Source organism: Cajanus cajan, chromosome 4 (genome assembly GCF_000230855.2).
Source record: "Cajanus cajan strain Asha chromosome 4, NIPB_CcT2T_4, whole genome shotgun sequence".
Classification (NCBI taxonomy): domain Eukaryota; kingdom Viridiplantae; phylum Streptophyta; class Magnoliopsida; order Fabales; family Fabaceae; genus Cajanus; species Cajanus cajan.
Genome location: NC_138520.1, coordinates 2,835,278 through 2,853,839, shown reverse-complemented (window position 1 = coordinate 2,853,839; position 18,562 = coordinate 2,835,278). Strand labels below are relative to the sequence as shown.

The following is an 18,562-nucleotide window of genomic DNA, read 5'->3' as shown; positions in this document are numbered from 1 at the left end:
AAGGAAAGTATATAGGATATTTGTAAGCAATCAAGGAACCGGAATTTCTTCCACTAAAACCACAATAAGTATTATATTAAGAATAGTACCAAGGAAGGAAACAGAATTGCATTTGTTCTTCCTTTGGGCATCGAAAAACAGTGGCTTTGTATGTGAGGTTTTAGATGCACAAAAACCATAGACATCAACATGAAATTCCCTTTTGCAAATTACCACTCAATTTTCCTGCCTCAAAATGGATCAAGATCTAACAAAAATTACATTACCGCTGTGTTATTTCACACTCCAGGTTTAGTTCTCAGGTGAAATAACTAAAGTGATATAGGAGAAGAAGGGGAAGGAACAAATAAAAGAATTTTAAAATTTTTGGCTATTTTTGCTTTAGCTAGTTCAATATTCTCTTCTGAGCATTCTTGCAAAGAAACGGTTAGAGTTGATGCCTTCAAAACTAAGATTTGGTTTCTCTGAATATTCTATCATGTTTCCAAACCCAAACTTATTTTCTTTTTTAAGGTAAAATACCCGCTTTAAATTGGAGTCTAGTAGTATTGTGAATTAAGATTTTAAAATATGAGTTTCTCAATTAAAAAAAGTGTATAAATAAATAGTTGTGTTTTTCATAAAAATAAATGCTCCTTCGTAAAAACTAATAAAATATTAGTAAAGTGATATTTCAAACTCAATGCAATACGAGTATGAAATGTACTTGGAGAGACATTTGATCTATCTCCCTTAAAAAATGCATGATAATATTTTTTTAAAGTTACTTGAAAATGGTTAGAATGATATTACGTGAGGATAAACAGTCATAAGTGAAGTAAAAAAAAAATACAAAATGTTAAAAAAAAATTAGAATAACTTCATTAAAATAAATTAAACATATATATAATTAAATTAATATATCTATCATGAAAGAGATAATTTTTTAAAAATATATATAAAAAATAAAAAAGATTGAAAAATATAATTGTAAAAAAAAATCTATTTCAAAGACTTGAAAAATAATTTTAACCTTCTTTATATTATCTGGTACATTTACTCGGGTGAAATTTGTGACAAATGAGCAACTAAAAACGTGTACAATAGAGCATGATATTTGGATTGGACAAACAATGTTCCACACTGAACAAAAAGTAATCATCCAGGGGCGCAACCTTATGTAATCAAACAAAAAAGAAAGAGGATGATCGATTCAGATTCTACATGTGCGGTGGTGGTGGTGGCGGCGCAGAAGAAGAAGAAGACGGCGAAGGCAAAAGATTGTAACAGTTGCGAGCCAAGAAGATGCAATCGAGGCGGTGCAGGATCTCGGCGTTGGGGTCTCTCTCGAGCATGACGTCGGAGACGGTGACCTGCACGGCGCCCTTGTAGCGGCCGAGCCTGCCTCTGACTCGAGCCACGGAGCCGAGCGTGAGGAGGGCGGCGAAGTGCTCGGCGAGGTCGTGGCGGTGGCGGCGGGCGACGGAGGGGGAGTGGCGGTTGTTGAGCCAGAGCAGGCAGGGGATGCAGCCGGTGCCGTCGTCGATAGCGAAGCGGAGAAAGAGGCCGGGCTTGAGGTCGCGGAGGGTAACGGAGCCGAGGGTTTCGACGCGTGAGAGAGGGATTCCTCTGCGGGAGAAGGAGGGAGATTGGGTGAGAGAGAGGAGATCGAAGGCGAGGAGTTTCACGTGCGTGTTTTGCAGGCAGCCTGCTCCCTCCTGCTGCATCTTCCAACTCTTTTTCTCTCCTCTGCTCACCTGCCTGGCTTCTGTTAGTCTCTGTTATCAATCTATAAAGATATTTTAATTAAATTAATCAGCCCGTCAAATTATTATTATTATTTTTATATTTATGAAGTTAGTTTAAATACAAAAATAAATATAATTTTTTGTCACCTTTAAATTGAAAAAACTTATAAATTCACTATTATATATTAAATACTAACAACAATTATCTTGAGTGTAAATATTTTTTAGGTGTTTTCTTTAACAAAAGGATTTTTAAGAATATTTTTAACTTTTTATTTAATTCAATTTTATTTATAAAATAAATTTAAATATTTTTAAAATAAATTGTCATATTTAAAATAATATTGTGTCATAATATAAAATATTCATCATAAATCTAAAATATATTTTATATGCTTAAAAGTATCTATCAATAAAATTTATAAATTTATATATATTTATAAAAATCTTTATAAATTTTATAATTAATATTTTTATCTTTCAAATTTAAAATTTATCTTTTTAGTCTTTATAATTTTAAAAAATATTATTTTAGTCCTTATATTCAAATCTTATTAAAAAAATTATTAAATATTTCACATAAAATCTATTTATGAGTGTCTTTATTAGTGAAAATTGTAAAACTTGAGACTTCTCCCTCTCTTTTCTTCATTCTACTCCTTCCTCCCCCCTAAACTCTTTCATTTTTGGATTCTCAAAGGTTGTTGAACTTTAAGAGTGCAAGGAAGCTTTGAAACTTTGGAGTCGGATTTTCATCCCCGTTCTCTTCTTCTTCCTCCTTCCATCCGTGGTAGCTCGTAAGCTCTTTTGTCTTGCTAGGAGCTTCATTTGAGGTAAGGGAAGCTAGAATTTGTTGATTTTAGAATAAAATATTGTATTGTTACATCAAATTGTTGGTTGCATGTTGATTAAATTGGAGTAAGTGGAAGTAGAAAGTGAGGTTTTTGAGTTGCTTGAAGAATGTGTTGATTTGAGTTACTTTTGAAGTTGCATGTTGTGTTTCTTGGAGTTTTTGTGTTGCATGTGGTTAGTTGTGGTGTATCTTTGTAGTTGCATGGGTTGGGTCTCCTTGGATTGTAGGTTTTTGATGAATTATAGGAAAAACGAGTGTGGGAAGCCATGAAAGTGCAAAAAGCTTAAGGAGGTCAAGATCTGACACTACAGCTCAAAGTTGGGCATTGCAACCCTGGGAGAAATTGATATGGCAGAGATACCGCGTTGTAGCTCCAAGTTGGGCGCTGCAGCTCCAAGAGAAAACGAAGTTGGGAGAAAGTTAGAGTTGAATCATTGAATTGAATGCTGCAGCGCCAAGGGTAGATGACCAAATTTGGTCTTGGGGCTCGTGAAAGTTGTAGCCTTAGAAGTTAGCTTTCCAATGGTGTTGGAATTACCCAAGAAGAAGGTCTATAATTCTAGTTATGACATTTTTAGTGAGCAAAGGTCAAGTTGTCAGGATTTAGGTTAGGCGTTGCGGTTTTCACATTTTTTAACAAGGTAAATGATAAAATTAGGACTTTATGTCTTCATGATAGTTGTAGGAAATCTTCTTGTCTTTCATGTGAGATAAGGATGAGAATGATAGGAGTAGTATAAATTCATATATGTTGTTTTATGTGAAGGTTGCCATTCATATTAAGTGATTGGGTTAAATTGAAAGTTTTGGGTGCTTAAGTTGATTTATGTTGTCTATATGTGCAAGTTGGCATGATATATGAGTTGTAAATATGTACTGAGTTATATTATGTGATGGTGTGCTAATATAAATGATAAAACGTTGAATAATTATGATTGTTGTAGTATGATGAAAAAATATAGTTGTGAGTTAAGAGTTGCATGTTGAACCCTAGTTGTGTAGATGTGTAGAGATGGTATCTAAGTTGTTGAGATAACTATGATATTTGAATTGTAAGTTGAATGAGATGATGAGATGATAACTGTGTTGTTGTGTTGTTGTGATGAGTTGTTGATCACCAAGACTAGGAGAGATGTTTTCGAAGTTGCTCATCCCATTGTACAGATTGAGATAGTTATGGTGCTCTAAGAGCCCAATTTGTTGAAAAACTCTCATTGGAAAGTTGTCCCTCGAAGTGAATGATGTGTTATTCTCCTATAGGACTTAGTTAGCCCCGTGTGTGGACAAGGTCGAAACACACATGTTAAAGCGACCATGGTATAGGGACTAGTTCGAACTATACTAATTACAAGCGGCCAATTCAAGTAAAGTATGAAGTCGGGAACTTAGTTCCTAACCGAGTATTGAAGGCTTGTAGTATTTCGAGGATAGTTAGTAGGCTAATCCCATAGGTGGCTTAGTTGAGCTAGCTAATGTCATGGTAGGCCTAAACCCAACTATCTTATATTGACATAGTACATATTTCCTTGTTTAAGTAGCAAAGACTGAGAAACTGTTATTGTGTTGTGGATTTTTATCCAAATTTGTTGTTTACCTAGTAAGCCCAAAAAGGTTATGTGTTGCCGGTTCGGTAGGACCTAACTACTTAAACTACTCACCTTATGTTGTAGGAGATCTTTGAATTAAAATGCGCAACGACGCATATGTGTTGATGAGTTGATATTGTGATAATATGAGTTGTATGTGTTGATGTGTTGTGAAGGTGTTGTTGAGCGTTGTGTGTTGTATGTTGAACTAGTTGATGATGATGATGATGGCTATGTTAAGTTACTTTCCTATATATGTGTTATTTTTTTTTACTAGATTACCCTTGTATGTTTCCATGTGATTTGGATTGCGATGATCATACGATGTATGAGAGCAGGGCAGGGATAGACTGGTGTTAACTAATGAAGGCCACTTAGTGATAGGAGTTGGAGAGTTATATTTTGTTGACTATCCATAGTAGTATAATTTATTTTGTAAACTGTTATATATACTGTGGTATGTAGGGATGGCAAAAATACCCGCACCCGCGAGTATCTGCGGGTAAAATCCGCTACGGATAATAAATGGATAGGCTAATTGGGTACCCGCGGATAATGGGGACTGATAATTTTTTACCCGTTTATAAACGGGGTGGGGGCGGGTATGATGATATCCATACCCGCGGGTACCCGTTTAATAATATTTTTTAAATATCCTAATTATCTTTGTATCACATAACCCTAAAACTATACTCTCTCATCTTATTTTCTTACAAAAGTGAGGTTAGTGAAATTAACATGTGTTAAGCATGTTATAGAATTATGTTGGATGTAATTTGATTAATTTTCTAGCTTTGATTGGACCAATAAGATTTATGTATTTTAAGTTATTTACTCCTGTTTGAAATTATGAGATTGAATTATTATAGCTTTGTGATGAGACTTTAACTTATTTATGAGATTGATGTATTTTAAGTTATTGATTATCTTGCATTTTTATTATTATTTCAACAAAATCAACATTAAATATGAGTTCAAAATTAACACTGAATTTTTATTTTTAATATTTCAATGACATTAAATATAAACTTAAAATTATTTATAATATAATTTTTTTAATTTTTTAAAAAATTTATAAATATCCACGGATATCCATGGATATCCGTGGGTATTTAAGAAATTCACGGATACCCACTTAATGGGTACCCGCTTATTGATTTCTTTCGTGTTTTTTTCCTTTCCTAACCAACATCCACGGCCCATAGAGATCTTCCGAATTCGGAATAGAATTTTCTTGATCTGATTCAAGTGATTGATTAGCGATAAGAGACTTTGAAGTCTCAGATTGCGTTTCAGCCATACGACTTCCATGAATCCCATTATCAACATCCATCTCACTCGAACCCATCTTGCCACCAACCATAACCCCTTCATTTGGACTACACTGGTCCTGTCGATGACCATATTTACCACAGTTAAAGCAAATTGCATGTAGCCCTTCATACTCTAACTTAATGATATGGCCCATAACATTGATTTTAGACACCAATTTTTTCATTAGGTTGACTTCCACACATATTCTAGCAAATTTTCCTCTAGAATGAACAGAGGTCATTTTGTCAATTTTGAGCATTGACCCGAGCTTACTACCCACTCGCCATAGGAATCGATCATTGTACAGTTCAATAGGTAATCCGGGGATCCGAATCCAAGCCGCGACCTTCCTCGTTTGAGATGCCGTAATCGAGAAAAAAGGTCGCCATCATTGTACAAGGATGTAATGATCAGCGATCATCCAAGGACCCTCATAGAGTGCATGACGATAATCATCTTCAGCAGAAAATTGCACCAAGAAGAAGTCATTCGGCATATCAATGATACGGACAGAACCCGTTTTAACCCACTCACGGTTCACCTTACTCTCTAAGGCCTTGAAAGAGACGCGCTTTCCTAACACATTTATAACCAAAGCGTTCTTCCACGGTGTACACCATTCTTCAAACTCTTCTTGTGATACATTGATGGTTGGACATGGGTCTAGCTCATCCTCATCATTGTCCAGAGGATTAATATCGGAAGAGAACTCATCCTTGTATTCTTCCATCTCCTTCAATAAACTATTGTAATCGGTAAAGACTTTACCTCCTCCAACAGAAAGCACGCTTTCGACATAAGATTTTTTAGCACCATTGTCTTCTTCTGTTTCAGCCACCTGCACTTCCATCGTATCATCCAGTTGTTCGTCCACAGCCAGTCCCCCAGAGTCATCCTTCGTCTTGACTTTCTTGGTACAACGAAAAACCCCATTCTCAACCTCCGTCTCAAAAACCCTAGCAGAACTCATCGTAACTGAATGATATATAATATTAATGAATAGAATATCTCTTTTTATATATACAAATTTTAGATTAATTTATTCTTATATCTTTCCCTAGAACACTCCCTATCATTATCTTTTATTTTTCTTATTTTTTCTTTTTTCATACTTGAACAATATTCAAATTTTAAAACTTTCATTTTTTTTTATTTATAAAAAATATAATGATAGCATTAAAATTTAAATCTAAAATATTATTTAATATTTATTCTATTTAGCGTTTATTTTATTTCAACTCTCAATCATTAATTAATTTAATGATACAATATCTCACTTTTTAAATTAAGTATTTATTACTTTCTAATTTTTACTTTTAAATACGGAAGCACAAAATTTCTCCTTTTTCCCCTAATTATCATAATAGTGATTTTAAAGATAATTCTTTATCAATAATATATTTAAGATTTTTTTTAAAATTGAAAGATATATAGTTTTTTTGTTATCGTTATCATTTATTTGATTTTTCTTATCTGTTTATGTCTTTAATTTTTTTTTTATTTACAAATTTTAAATTAAATAAGAAATTATCACAGTTAAAGATAATTTTATGAATTTAAAATATAACTAGCTCAATAGCATGTGTAATGCACAAACTAAATATTTAATATATGTCATTAAAATTTATAATAATTTATCTATACAAATAAATATTATGTTTAAATATATAAATTATAATTAAAATTTGTATAAATATATACTTTTAAATATATAAATTATATTTTTAATGTAAAATAAATTATTTATATTATAACAATTTATTATTTTTATTTATTAATAATTATTTTTAAAATATTAAAATTTAATTTCATAAATAATTATGTAAATAAAAACTGAATTATATAAGAAGTTAAAAATTCTTTTAAAAATCTTTTCATCGAAGAAAAATCTCTAAAAATACTTACAAGATAAATATTAGTGTTTAATATATAAGGATAAATTTATATGTTGAAAATATTTACATATTATTATTAACGGTAATATCTCTTTTGTTATATATAAATTTTGAATTGATTTATTTTTATAACTATATTTAAACTACTTTTTTCATTATCTTTTATTTATTAATTATCTTTTTCTATTACTTAACACAATTAATTTTTAATTATCACACCTATTTTTTAAGGTAAGCATATTATTGATACAATATCCACCAATTTTTATTGATAACAAATTTCCATTAAAAAATAACTTATTAAAAGGATAGTACCACTCAAACTAACAATTAGTTAGTAACTTTTATCTTTTAAGTAATTACTCATTATTTTTTTTACTTTTGTTTTTAAATAGATTGGTACACAATATATTTTTTTCCTAGTTATCAACATAGTGAATTTAAAGATAATTCTTTAACAATAATATATTTAAGATTTTTTTAAAACTTAAAGATTTATCCTATAGTTATCATATATTTTATTTTTTAACTGTTTATCTTGTAAATTTATTATTTTTTATCTTTATTTTTTAAGCTTAAATTGAAATTAAAATTTAATTTTGTTATAGGAAATTATCAAAGAGTTAAAGATGATTTTATAAATTTAAAATATAATTTATATTTTAAAATATTTATATTTATATATTATAAAATTTTAATTATAATATAATAACATAATTAATATATTTGTATATATTATACGTTAGACGTCGCAATAGGATTCATAAAAGCCCAGATTGAGCCCAAAATTGTGCGAGGTCGACAATGGGTTCCGTTCCGTAGGTTGAATGGGCCCAACATAAATCCAAATTGAGACTAAGTAATTGAAATTAAAAATAAAAAAAACAAACCCAGAAAAGGATGCTGTTTCCGCTTCATAGCCGCAATTGCTATTCCTCAACGAAGAGGCAGCAGCCGCTACTACCAGTGCCAGTATCCGCTTTCCACGTTCGTCCTTCCTTTTGAAACGCCGCCGTTTCGCCACCACTGCTATATATACCCTAGCATTCGGTTCTTCGAGCCTCTCTTTTTTCTCAGCGTCACCGACGCAGCTTCTGTAAGCGTTCTTCGTTTTGTTTGATTGCGGCGTCTCTGTTGTGGTTCTTTGCTCAGTCTTTGCGATTTCTCTTTTTGATTTTGTTGCGTTGGCATGTTAGGGTTTAGAGAGAGCATGGGAAGGGTTCAGGTTGGTGACAAGGAAGAATTCACTTTAACTACCTAGACTATAGTGTATATTTTAAAATAAGAAAAGAAAATAATATAATATCTTATGGGATAATAATGTAATTTACTTAATATTAAAAAAAATGAAATTTTTTTTTAATGGAATGAATTGAAATACTTGTGTACCCTTTTTCCCTCAACAACCGCCTTCGGATGTTTTAGTGTTTTATAAACTCAATAAACCACATTCAACGGTTTAGGGTTTTGGTGTTGCTTGGTAGTCGTTGATCAAAACTGCAACAGACCCTGCACGAGGGAAAAATAAACGCTCTCTTTTCTGAAACACAAAAACTTCATCTTCTTCCTCTGCACATGCAAGGAAATCATTCCAACCCAATTTCTCTCCTTTGTGTGCCGTCAATTATTGTGTGTGTGTGTGGCCACAGGGAGAGCAAGTGTAGAGGAGTCATTCTTTGGTAAAGCACCGTTGGCAACTTCTATTTTCTGCTTTGCATCAATAAATGGGTCTTCACTTATCATGTTTAATGATGGTTGATTCACTCGTCTGTGGTGACTAATTGTATAGTTTTTGAGGATTAAATGAATATGGACTTTTGCCTACCACCTATTTGATGAAAAGCCCCAACTTTTGGGAATAAAATTATGTGTGATATAGGTCGACAGTTGAATATTTTTTTTTCATAGTTTAGCACTTTATTTTGTTATTATGAACGAACCTTTGAAACTAATATTTAGATTTATGATTGTCCAGTGGATCACGGTTTTCATTCGTCTTCTTCATTACTCAAGAATTGGAATTAGAAGAACTTGTATCTCGCATTGGCATCAAAGCTCTCTATTGATTGAAGCAATCTGCACTCTCTTTTTTTCAGGCTCAATGTTCTATCTCAGTAGAATTGAACACAAATTGTCCCTGCCTCCTACTCGGCTTGTTCTTCCCATTCGAGAAGCTATACACATGGAGCTTGAGAAACTTTTCCTAGATAAAGTTTTGTATTGTTACTATTTTTAGTTTCCTTTGTGAACCATTGTCACGTAATTGACTTAATGTTTTTTTGGCTTCATTTTGGGTTTGTGTAATCATGTCAGGTTATAGCAAACTTGGGCCTTTGCATTTCCGTCTATGATATCAGATCCATTGATGGTGGATTTATCTTTGCTGGTGATGGGGCTCCAACCTTTACGGTATGAATTCATGGGTTGTTTTTGAACGTCTCCTACATTTGATAGTTTGAAGTTGAATGCAGACTTTTATTTTTGATAAATTATTTTTGCTTCTTTTAGCCAAATACTTTGACTTTTTTTTTCGAATTTATCAAGAAAAAAATTTCCCACTCAGTTTAATCCTTAAATTTTGATTAATGGGCCCAAAAATGTTGATACGCCACTAGTCATATTTTCAGTATATTGGAACATGCAAAATGATTGTATTTATTTAGTGCCTCTTATTTTCAATTTATGACGTATTATAAAGCCATATTTTGATAAATTTCTCACTAAGTACTTATTGAAAAAAATGGTATAATGATTTAAATATATCCCCTTAGTTAGAATCAAATTATTTATTTCAACGTCTATAGAAGCTCACTTGTCTGACTTCTCCAAAAAGTTGTATGGAAGATGTTTCATTATTGAAAAGTATATTCAAACAGGGCCTAAATCACTATTTTTTGGTTTGATGGCAGAAGTGTTGTATGTGATTGTGTCTGTGCAATAACAATATTCTAATATTTCTGGCAGGTTGTGTTCAATTTGATTATGTTTCGACCATTCGTGGGGGAGATTATTACTGCAAAGCTTCTTTCATCTAATGCTGATGGCTTACGATGTATGTCATTTTTCAACTATCTGATTGTTATTTTGTCTTTACATGCATGATTTAGTTTCTCAATAGTTCTCTGTTTTATGAATCATGTTTTTGTGCATACTTCTGTTTCATATATCTAATACATCTTACTCGCAGCATACCAAGGTAAAAAAATTACTTTGAGAAAAAATAATTTAGGAGACCATTGATCCACCCAGATATAGATAAGTTCTATTGACTTGCAGCAGCTACAACTTCTAATACCAGTACAAAGCCATGAGGAAGAAAAGGGAAGCCTCAAGGAAGTTTTAGAATAAAAAAGATCGAGTTAATGAATAAAAACAATTGGTTGAATATAGAGTATAAGCCCAGTAAGAAGGAAGAGTCATTTAACTGTGAAGGCTAACTCTACTACTCATAATCTATTACAATGCAAATGCATATCATTTAATTTAGATAATTTAATTGAGAAAGGGTGAAGGTTAAAAGGAAAAAAAGCATCTAAAATATTATAATATCTGTCATTACCTAGATTAGATACATGTGTAACAATATGGAAAAGTAAGTGAGATGTTACACCTTTCTCTAATGTCTTTGCTATTCCTTTTTCTTTTTTGTGTTAGATTATGAAGATTCCAAACTTATAGTCAATGTTAAATTAATTGAAGCTCAAATTGTATCCTAAAAAGAATAATGTAAGACAAGAATAATGTGACTTTGCAGGTTGCATTGTTTCCAAATCTAGTTTATGTTTTTGCATATCCATAGTGTGACATTGAGGGGATGTTGGGTACATGAAAAGAATTTTCATGTTCGGGAATCATCATTCATGGGATCATAAATCCTAAGAATCAAGATTTCTAAGAATGATTAAGTCTGTTTGGTTGGTCATAAATGTTTTTGAGAATATTTATAAATGTTATCTAAGAACCAAAGATTTTTACTACATTAAATAAACAAATAAAGGTAATGTGATATTTTTATTGCAATATAAAATCATCTTTTTAACTTGGGAATGTTAGATTTTGACCTCACCTATGAGAACTTTTTGGTGAGGTAAAAGACATTCTCGAGAAACAATGTTTCCTTGGATGTTATTTTTTAAATATCAAACCAAACGTAACTTCAGATTTTCGGAAAAGTAAAAACTTGTCGTATACTATACCATTCCTAGCAGAAACATCATTTGCCTCATGTAACAGCACCATCCAACATATGCATCCTCTGAACAATTAAATGATTGACAAATGTTGTTTCTTAAGATAGTCCATGCTTAGTAATGCTAAATCTATGGTTGGCAGTAACCCTTGGATTCTTTGATGATATATATGTTCCTGCACATCATCTGCCCTACCCCAATCACTTTGTGGCTGAACAAGTAAATAGGTAATGTTTCCACTACCTAGTTTTTACCTTTGGTGATCTTTGAATTTACATATAATCTTTTTTTTATTTCCGCATGATCAACATCATGCTTATTTGTTATGAAATTTATAGCAAGAAAGGCGTATGGTTTTGGGATTTTAATGACCAATCATATCCCATTGAAGATACTGATGTGGTTAGACTCCTTTGCCATTTTTGTAAACTGTATGCTTGAAAACAAGAGTATACTAAATTTTTTGTTACCAATGTGGCAGATCAAATTCCGAGTTCAAAATGTGAGCTACCCACCAATTCCGGTTGAGCAACCAAAGGAATCAAAGCCATTTGCTCCTATGTTGGTTACTGTAAGTATTTTGTTGATCACCCCACCATTGTTTACTTCTTTCTTCGCTAGTTTGATTCATGCATTTATGTGGATACATCAAACTACATAGGAATGATGAGATATATGGTTGATCTGTTCATGTACTAAAAACATTTATGTTCATTATATATAATATAAAATAAAAAATATATAGGTTTGAAATTTTAGTATCTTGAAATTGGGTGCCAGGGATTTTTGTATTTTTTTTAAAAATATTTTCTTTATGGCTTTTCAGATGAGAGATTTATTATGATTATCATTATAATTTTGATTTAAACTTTTTTTCTTCCTTTTATTCTGATGTTATATTTAGGATGGTTTATTTTATTTTTAATTTTATTAATTTGATTTAGATGGCTTTCTTAGCTTAACATATAGCACGTGATTGTTATTATAAGTTATAATATATATTGTTCATTTTGTTTCTCGATGCATAATGGATGAATTGTTAATATTTTCTTTTAACTATATTCATCTGTGTACAAGTATTATCATCATATTATTGCTAATAATTTTATATCATGAATCACATATCTCGAGTCAATTAAAATCCCATCAATTGCTATATAATAAGCTGGTTTCCTTCAGATTCAGTTTTTAAGTCGATAACCTTACATTTGAGATTTTTGACATGTAAATTTTAAGTCGAGAAACTCTATTTAACAAACATTATTTAAGTAAATGGTTTATTCCAAACTAGCTTTGCAGATAATAGAATAGTGACTTATCATTATGTCTATTTTGTAGGGATCATTAGACCATGATGGTCTAGGTCCTGTTTCTTGGTGGTTTGCAGAAGAGGTTGAAAACGAGTAAAGGTGAGTCCAAAGATGGTGAAATTTTCGTCAAGTGATGATTTCATTCATTGATTTTTCTTCAGTCTAGAATATCAAGTTTATAGAAATTGGTCTGGTTGATACAAGAAATTAGTAGTTTGCTGATGTCCTTGGAAATATCCCATTTCAGATGCTTTTCACATGTTATTTGGAAGGGTTAGCCCTTAAATGGGCTTCTACGTAAGAGGTTAGTCTCTGGCCAACCGTTGGAGGATTTCGTAGGCCACCAAAAATATATGTTTTTAACATTATTGTAACTTAACAACACTGGATATACTTTTGTTCAATTCCTTTGCCTTCTAATGTATTATTAGAACCATCGTTTGCCTTTTGATTCCAGCATATTGAGTACTTGCAACACAGAAGAGGAAAATTGTTTATAGATTTGCTTTCTGTATCCATAATTTAAGTCTCATAGATAAGTGTATTGAATATTGATTGATAATCATAATTTGATATATACAAAGAGGAGGCTGGCAATTCTTAAAACACTAACTGACTACTCATTATATTTTTCACTGTTGAATTAATCGTTTCTTATATTCATTCATGAATTGTTCCCTATACGAAGAAAAATAAAATGGTAAATTAGCATTATATTTAATTTAGTTCTCATGAAATCTATAGGTATATACAAATGGAACTCACTCAAAAAGCAAGTTTTTCCAGGTGTCACTCAAAGAGACAAACAGATAAATTAACTACACTTACTAAGCTATCCAAAAATGGTTTACACATGTATTTGCGTAATGCAAGATGCGGGTAGCTGTGAACTATTTTCAGTTAAAATAAAAAAAAAGTTTATTCAAAATTACAAGTTAAAACGCCTTAGTGAGAAAACAAGCCCAGTAAAAACATCCAATTGGGCTACAACTCAATAACTCAATGCATTGAGGTTGATGATTTATACACCTCCTTTTTTCTATAAGTACACACTCTTAAAAAAAAAAAATTAAAATTTTTAAATATTTTTAATTTTTAATTTTTAATTTTATATTCATAACATTTAATTTAGTATTTTTTTTTATATATTTTCTTTTCGTTTTTTCAATTTTTACATGTACTCCCTTACCTTTTTTTTACCCCACTTATTTTGATAACATGTGAAAATTGAAAGAGAAAAAAAATATGTAAAAAAGAAGAAAGTAGTAAATTAAAAGTTAGAAGTGTAAAATTAGAAAAAAAAAAAAAAACTACAATATTTTATATTTTTTAAAAAAAATAAAGGAGGTGTACTTATAAAAAAAATGAGGTGTAATTCTCATTACGACCATCTTTGTAATTTTTTCTATCTCTATCAAAAAAAAAAATCTACAATTCAACGATATTTAAACTACTGTAATAGAATTTTTTTATATATAATGAAAACAGTAAATATACACTTTCAATCAAACTAAAATTATACACGTATATATTATTATTAAAGAAAATGTATTATTAATATATAAATAAGCAAATTAGTAATTTAACAAATATAAATATATTAAAATAAAACTAATTACAATATAATATAAATATTAAGTATTTAATTAAAAAATTTTGTTAGTAACATTTATATTTATATCACATATTTTTTTTTATCAATCTTCTTCTTCTGCTATATTTATACTTATCTGATATAAAATCTATATTACTAATCCAAATGATTAAAATATGTTCTTATTCTCTAAAGAAAAACATATTTTATAAGTATTAATAATATTCTTAATATATTTACATTTTTTATTATAAATAATAATAAAATATCTAAGAAAAAATATTACAATTTTTAATATATATTTATTAAATTTAAAATTAAATTACTCTATATTTAGCTGAACATGTGTTTATAAATAATACCAGCTTTCAGAACAAAATTCATTTGAAATTACTAGCAAAGTTGAGAGATGAGATTATATGTATGTGACAATCAACTTTTTATTTTCTTGAGTTGCTATTCATTTTTCTTGCATTTTCAACTCATCGCACCAATTTGAGTCATTTTTCTTTCTCCTAAATTCTTTGCTAATTTAAATTTTTTCTCCATTGCTTAATTTATTTTTGCTAGATTGAATTGAATCTCAAAATCTTTTCTTTTCAATTGAATTGATTTCTTTTCTTGATTTTCTTTTGTTTCTTCATATCCCAAATTGTTTTTTCTTTTCTTGATTTAACAAAAGTTATATCCTATTAATATGCTTTTTCTTTAATGATAGTATTTTAACCATTTTTATTTCATCTTTTGAATTGAATGTTAAAATCTTTCTTTCCAATTGAATAAATTTCTTTTATTGATTTTCTTTTGTTTATTTGCGTCGCAGTTTCTTTATTTTTTTTCTTCTTTTTCTTGATTTAAGAAAAGTTAGTTGGTAATAATTTATTTTTCAATAACAAGAGAATTTTAAATATTTTTATTTAATCTTTTTCATTTGTATCAAAGAATAGGATGATCTTATTTGAATTGAAAATATAAAATTATACATACTACAAAAATATTTAAAAATTATATTATACTCTTTAGAATATAATTGCAAATAATAATTCTTAAAAATAATAAGCAATGATATATTAAAACTATTTTGTTTTAGTATCTTAACAATTTATAGTTTTAAATTTTTTCACAAAAAAACAAGTCAGTTTATTATATTAAGAAATCCTCTATCAATACTTTTATGAACTTTTCATATTAGTAGTCAAAAAAATTATGCATAGATTTAAATAGAGGATTTGAAATAAAAATACAAAATTGTATCAACATTTTATCTTGAAAAAGTCAAAGAATTTCATTTATTATTCAATTTTTTATTGTATTTTTTCTTTTATTGCTCTCATTTATAAATCATTTATAATAAAATAAAATAAAATAATGTTGACTAAATTGATACATATCTATTGCTCTATTTATAATATATAAAGCTTGAATAATGGATATGACATCGGCTGAAATTTATAAAAATCTTCTATATTACAATTAATTTTTATATGTTGCTATTTTTTACACCATATTTTATGTTGCTATTAATAAACAATAATAACTAAATTTAATCTTGATATATGCTATTTGAAATTAGTCAGGCACACACACACACACACATATATATAGAGGGGTAAATAAAGTGACAAAATATGTAAAATAATGAGGGAGAAGAAGTTGTATAAAATTAGGAGTTTATTGAAGAATCAACTCTTTCCATAATTTCTAAAACCTACTTGAACGTTGCCTTTGTGTCAGGACAATTGTATTGGTCTTCTGAAACTTGCTATTCCAATTAGAGTAATCATCAAGATAAACGTTCTCGAACAACATCTCCATATTCATTTAAATGTCTGGTTGTAGCTTCTGAATACATATGTATTTGGAGACTACTACTAGACATTTGAATGAATATGGTGATATTTGTTTGAGAACACTTGTCTAAAGTAACAAGATTAGTGAAAGAAGGAATTGGAAGGACCACTTTAACCATAGGTGATGGTACAAATGTTTAGAAATTATATTATTCTCAAACACAGTCGGTATGTTTTTCTTTCTCCCAATTTATTTTGCTAATTTAACTTATTTCTCCATTGCTTAATTTATTTTTGCTTGATTGAATTGAATCTCAAAATCTTTTCTTTTCAATTGAATTGATTTATTTTCTTGATTTTCTTTTGTTTCTTCGTGTCCCAAATTATTTTTTTCTTTTCTTGATTTAACAAAAGGTATATCCTAATAATATGTTTTCTCTTTAATGATAGAATTTTAACGATTTTTATTTAATCTTTTGAGTTGAATGCCAAAATCTTTCTATCCAATTAAATCAATTTCCTTTCTTGATTTTCTTTTGTTTCTTTGCGCCCCAATTTCATTTTTTTCTTTTCTTGATTTAAGAAAAGTTAGCCGGTAATAATTTATTTTTCTATAATGAGATAATTTTAAGGATTTTTACTTAATCTTTTTCATTTGTATGCAAGAATAGGATAATCTTGTTTGAATTAAATTTTTTTTTAATATAATACATACTTCATAAATGTTTAGATATTATATTATACTCTTTATAATATACTTGCCAATAATCATTCTTAAAAAAGATAATCAATGATATATTAAAATTATTTTGTTTTAGTATCTTAAAAGTTTACGGATTTAAAATTTTTCACAAAGAAACAAGTGTGTTTATTGTATTAAGAAATCTTCCAATGATGTTTTTATGAACTTTCCATGTATTAGTAGTCAAATAAATTATGCGTAGATTTAACAAGAGGATGTGAAATAAAAATATAAAATTGTGTCAACATAATGTTGAAAAAGTTAAAAAAAAAAACTTCATTTATTATGTGTTTTTTCATTGGATTTTTCTTTTATTACTCTCATTTATAAATCGTTTATATATAAAAAAAATATTTAAAAAAGTGTTTGCTTAACTGATATAAACATCTATTACTCTATTTATAATATATAAAACCATAATAATGGGCATGACATTGACATATTAGATTTTTAAAATTTATAAACTCTTTTATATTATAATTAATTTATATATGTTACCATATTTTTTACACCATATTATATGTTGCTATTAATAATCGGTAACAACTAAATTTAATCTTGATATGCTATTTGAAATTATATATATATATATATATATATATATATATATATATATATATATATATATATATATATATATATATTGAGGGGTAAATAAAGTATGTAAAATAATGGGGGAGAAGAAGTTGTATAAAATTAGCAGTTTGTTGAAGAATCAACTATTTCCATAATTTCTAAAACCTACTTGAATGTTGCTTCTGTGTCAGGACAACTGTATTGGTCTTCTGAAACTTACTATTCCAATTAGAGTAATCATCAGGATAAATGTTCTCGAACAACATCTCCATATTTATTTAAATGTCTGGTTGTAGCTTCTGAATACATATGTATTTGGAGACTACTACTAGACATTTGAATGAATATGATGATACTTGTTTGAGAACACTTGTCTAAAGTAACAAGATCAGTGAAATAAGGAATTCGAAGGACCACTTTAGCCAAAGGTGATGCTACAAATGTTTAGAAATTATATTATACTCAAAAAAATCAGTATGTTTTTCTTTCTCCCAAATTCTTTGCTAATTTCATTTATTTATCCATTGCTTAATTTATTTTTGTTAGGTTGAATTGAATCTCAAAATCTTTTCTTTTAAATTGAATTGATTTATTTTCTTGATTTTCTTTTGTTTCTTCGTGTCCCAAATTGTTTTTTCTTTTCTGGATTTAACAAAAGTTGTATCCTATTAATATGTCTTCTCTTTAATGACAAAATTTTAACCATTTTTACTTGATTTTTTGAATTAAATGTCAAAATATTTCTTTCCAATTGAATCAATTTCTTTTCTTGATTTTCTTTTGTTTCTTTGCGTCCGAATTTCTCTTTTTTTTTTCTTTTCTTGATTTAAGAAAAGTTAGCTTGTAATAATTTATTTTTCTTTAACAAGAGAATTTTAAATACTTTTATTTGATCATTTTCATTTGTATGAAAGAACAGGATGATCTTGTTTGAATTGAAAATATATTTAAAATTATACATACTACAAAAATATTTAGAAATTAT

General features: G+C 29.0%; 2 protein-coding genes across 6 annotated transcripts; one reads left to right on the top strand and one right to left on the bottom strand.

Moving 5' to 3' along the window:
- Positions 1 to 994: 994 nt before the first annotated feature.
- Positions 995 to 1,706, bottom strand: LOC109802938 (CST complex subunit STN1). The gene has a single exon (XM_029272241.2). It carries the CDS (start codon positions 1,704 to 1,706, stop codon positions 1,200 to 1,202), a length of 507 nt encoding a protein of 168 aa, XP_029128074.2. The 3' UTR covers positions 995 to 1,199.
- Positions 1,614 to 13,481, top strand: LOC109802936 (DNA-directed RNA polymerase III subunit rpc8). Of its 5 annotated transcripts, XM_083073920.1 has the most exons (10): positions 1,614 to 1,749; positions 2,428 to 2,560; positions 9,472 to 9,587; positions 9,689 to 9,784; positions 10,340 to 10,427; positions 11,708 to 11,792; positions 11,904 to 11,967; positions 12,047 to 12,136; positions 12,904 to 12,974; positions 13,123 to 13,481. In XM_083073920.1, exons 3-9 carry the CDS (start codon positions 9,477 to 9,479, stop codon positions 12,970 to 12,972), a joined length of 603 nt encoding a protein of 200 aa, XP_082930046.1. In that variant the 5' UTR covers positions 1,614 to 1,749; positions 2,428 to 2,560; positions 9,472 to 9,476; the 3' UTR covers positions 12,973 to 12,974; positions 13,123 to 13,481. The 5 variants fall into 5 exon arrangements, with proteins under 5 accessions (XP_082930046.1, XP_082930044.1, XP_082930042.1 ...); XM_083073918.1 differs by lacking the exons at positions 1,614 to 1,749; positions 2,428 to 2,560 and adding an exon at positions 8,177 to 8,471; XM_083073916.1 differs by lacking the exons at positions 1,614 to 1,749; positions 2,428 to 2,560 and adding an exon at positions 8,177 to 8,471 and having other exon boundaries at positions 9,351 to 9,587.
- Positions 13,482 to 18,562: the final 5,081 nt, after the last annotated feature.

Excerpts from the sequence above, each read along its gene's own strand:
- LOC109802938 (XM_029272241.2), bottom strand. The coding sequence starts at position 1,706 with ATGCAGCAGGAGGGAGCAGGCTGCCTGCAAAACACGCACGTGAAACTC.
- LOC109802936 (XM_083073920.1), top strand. The coding sequence starts at position 9,477 with ATGTTCTATCTCAGTAGAATTGAACACAAATTGTCCCTGCCTCCTACT. Across the intron at positions 9,588-9,688 it reads AGAAACTTTTCCTAGATAAA|GTTATAGCAAACTTGGGCCT; the intron begins GTTTTGTATTGT and ends TAATCATGTCAG. Across the intron at positions 11,793-11,903 it reads GTGGCTGAACAAGTAAATAG|CAAGAAAGGCGTATGGTTTT; the intron begins GTAATGTTTCCA and ends TGAAATTTATAG.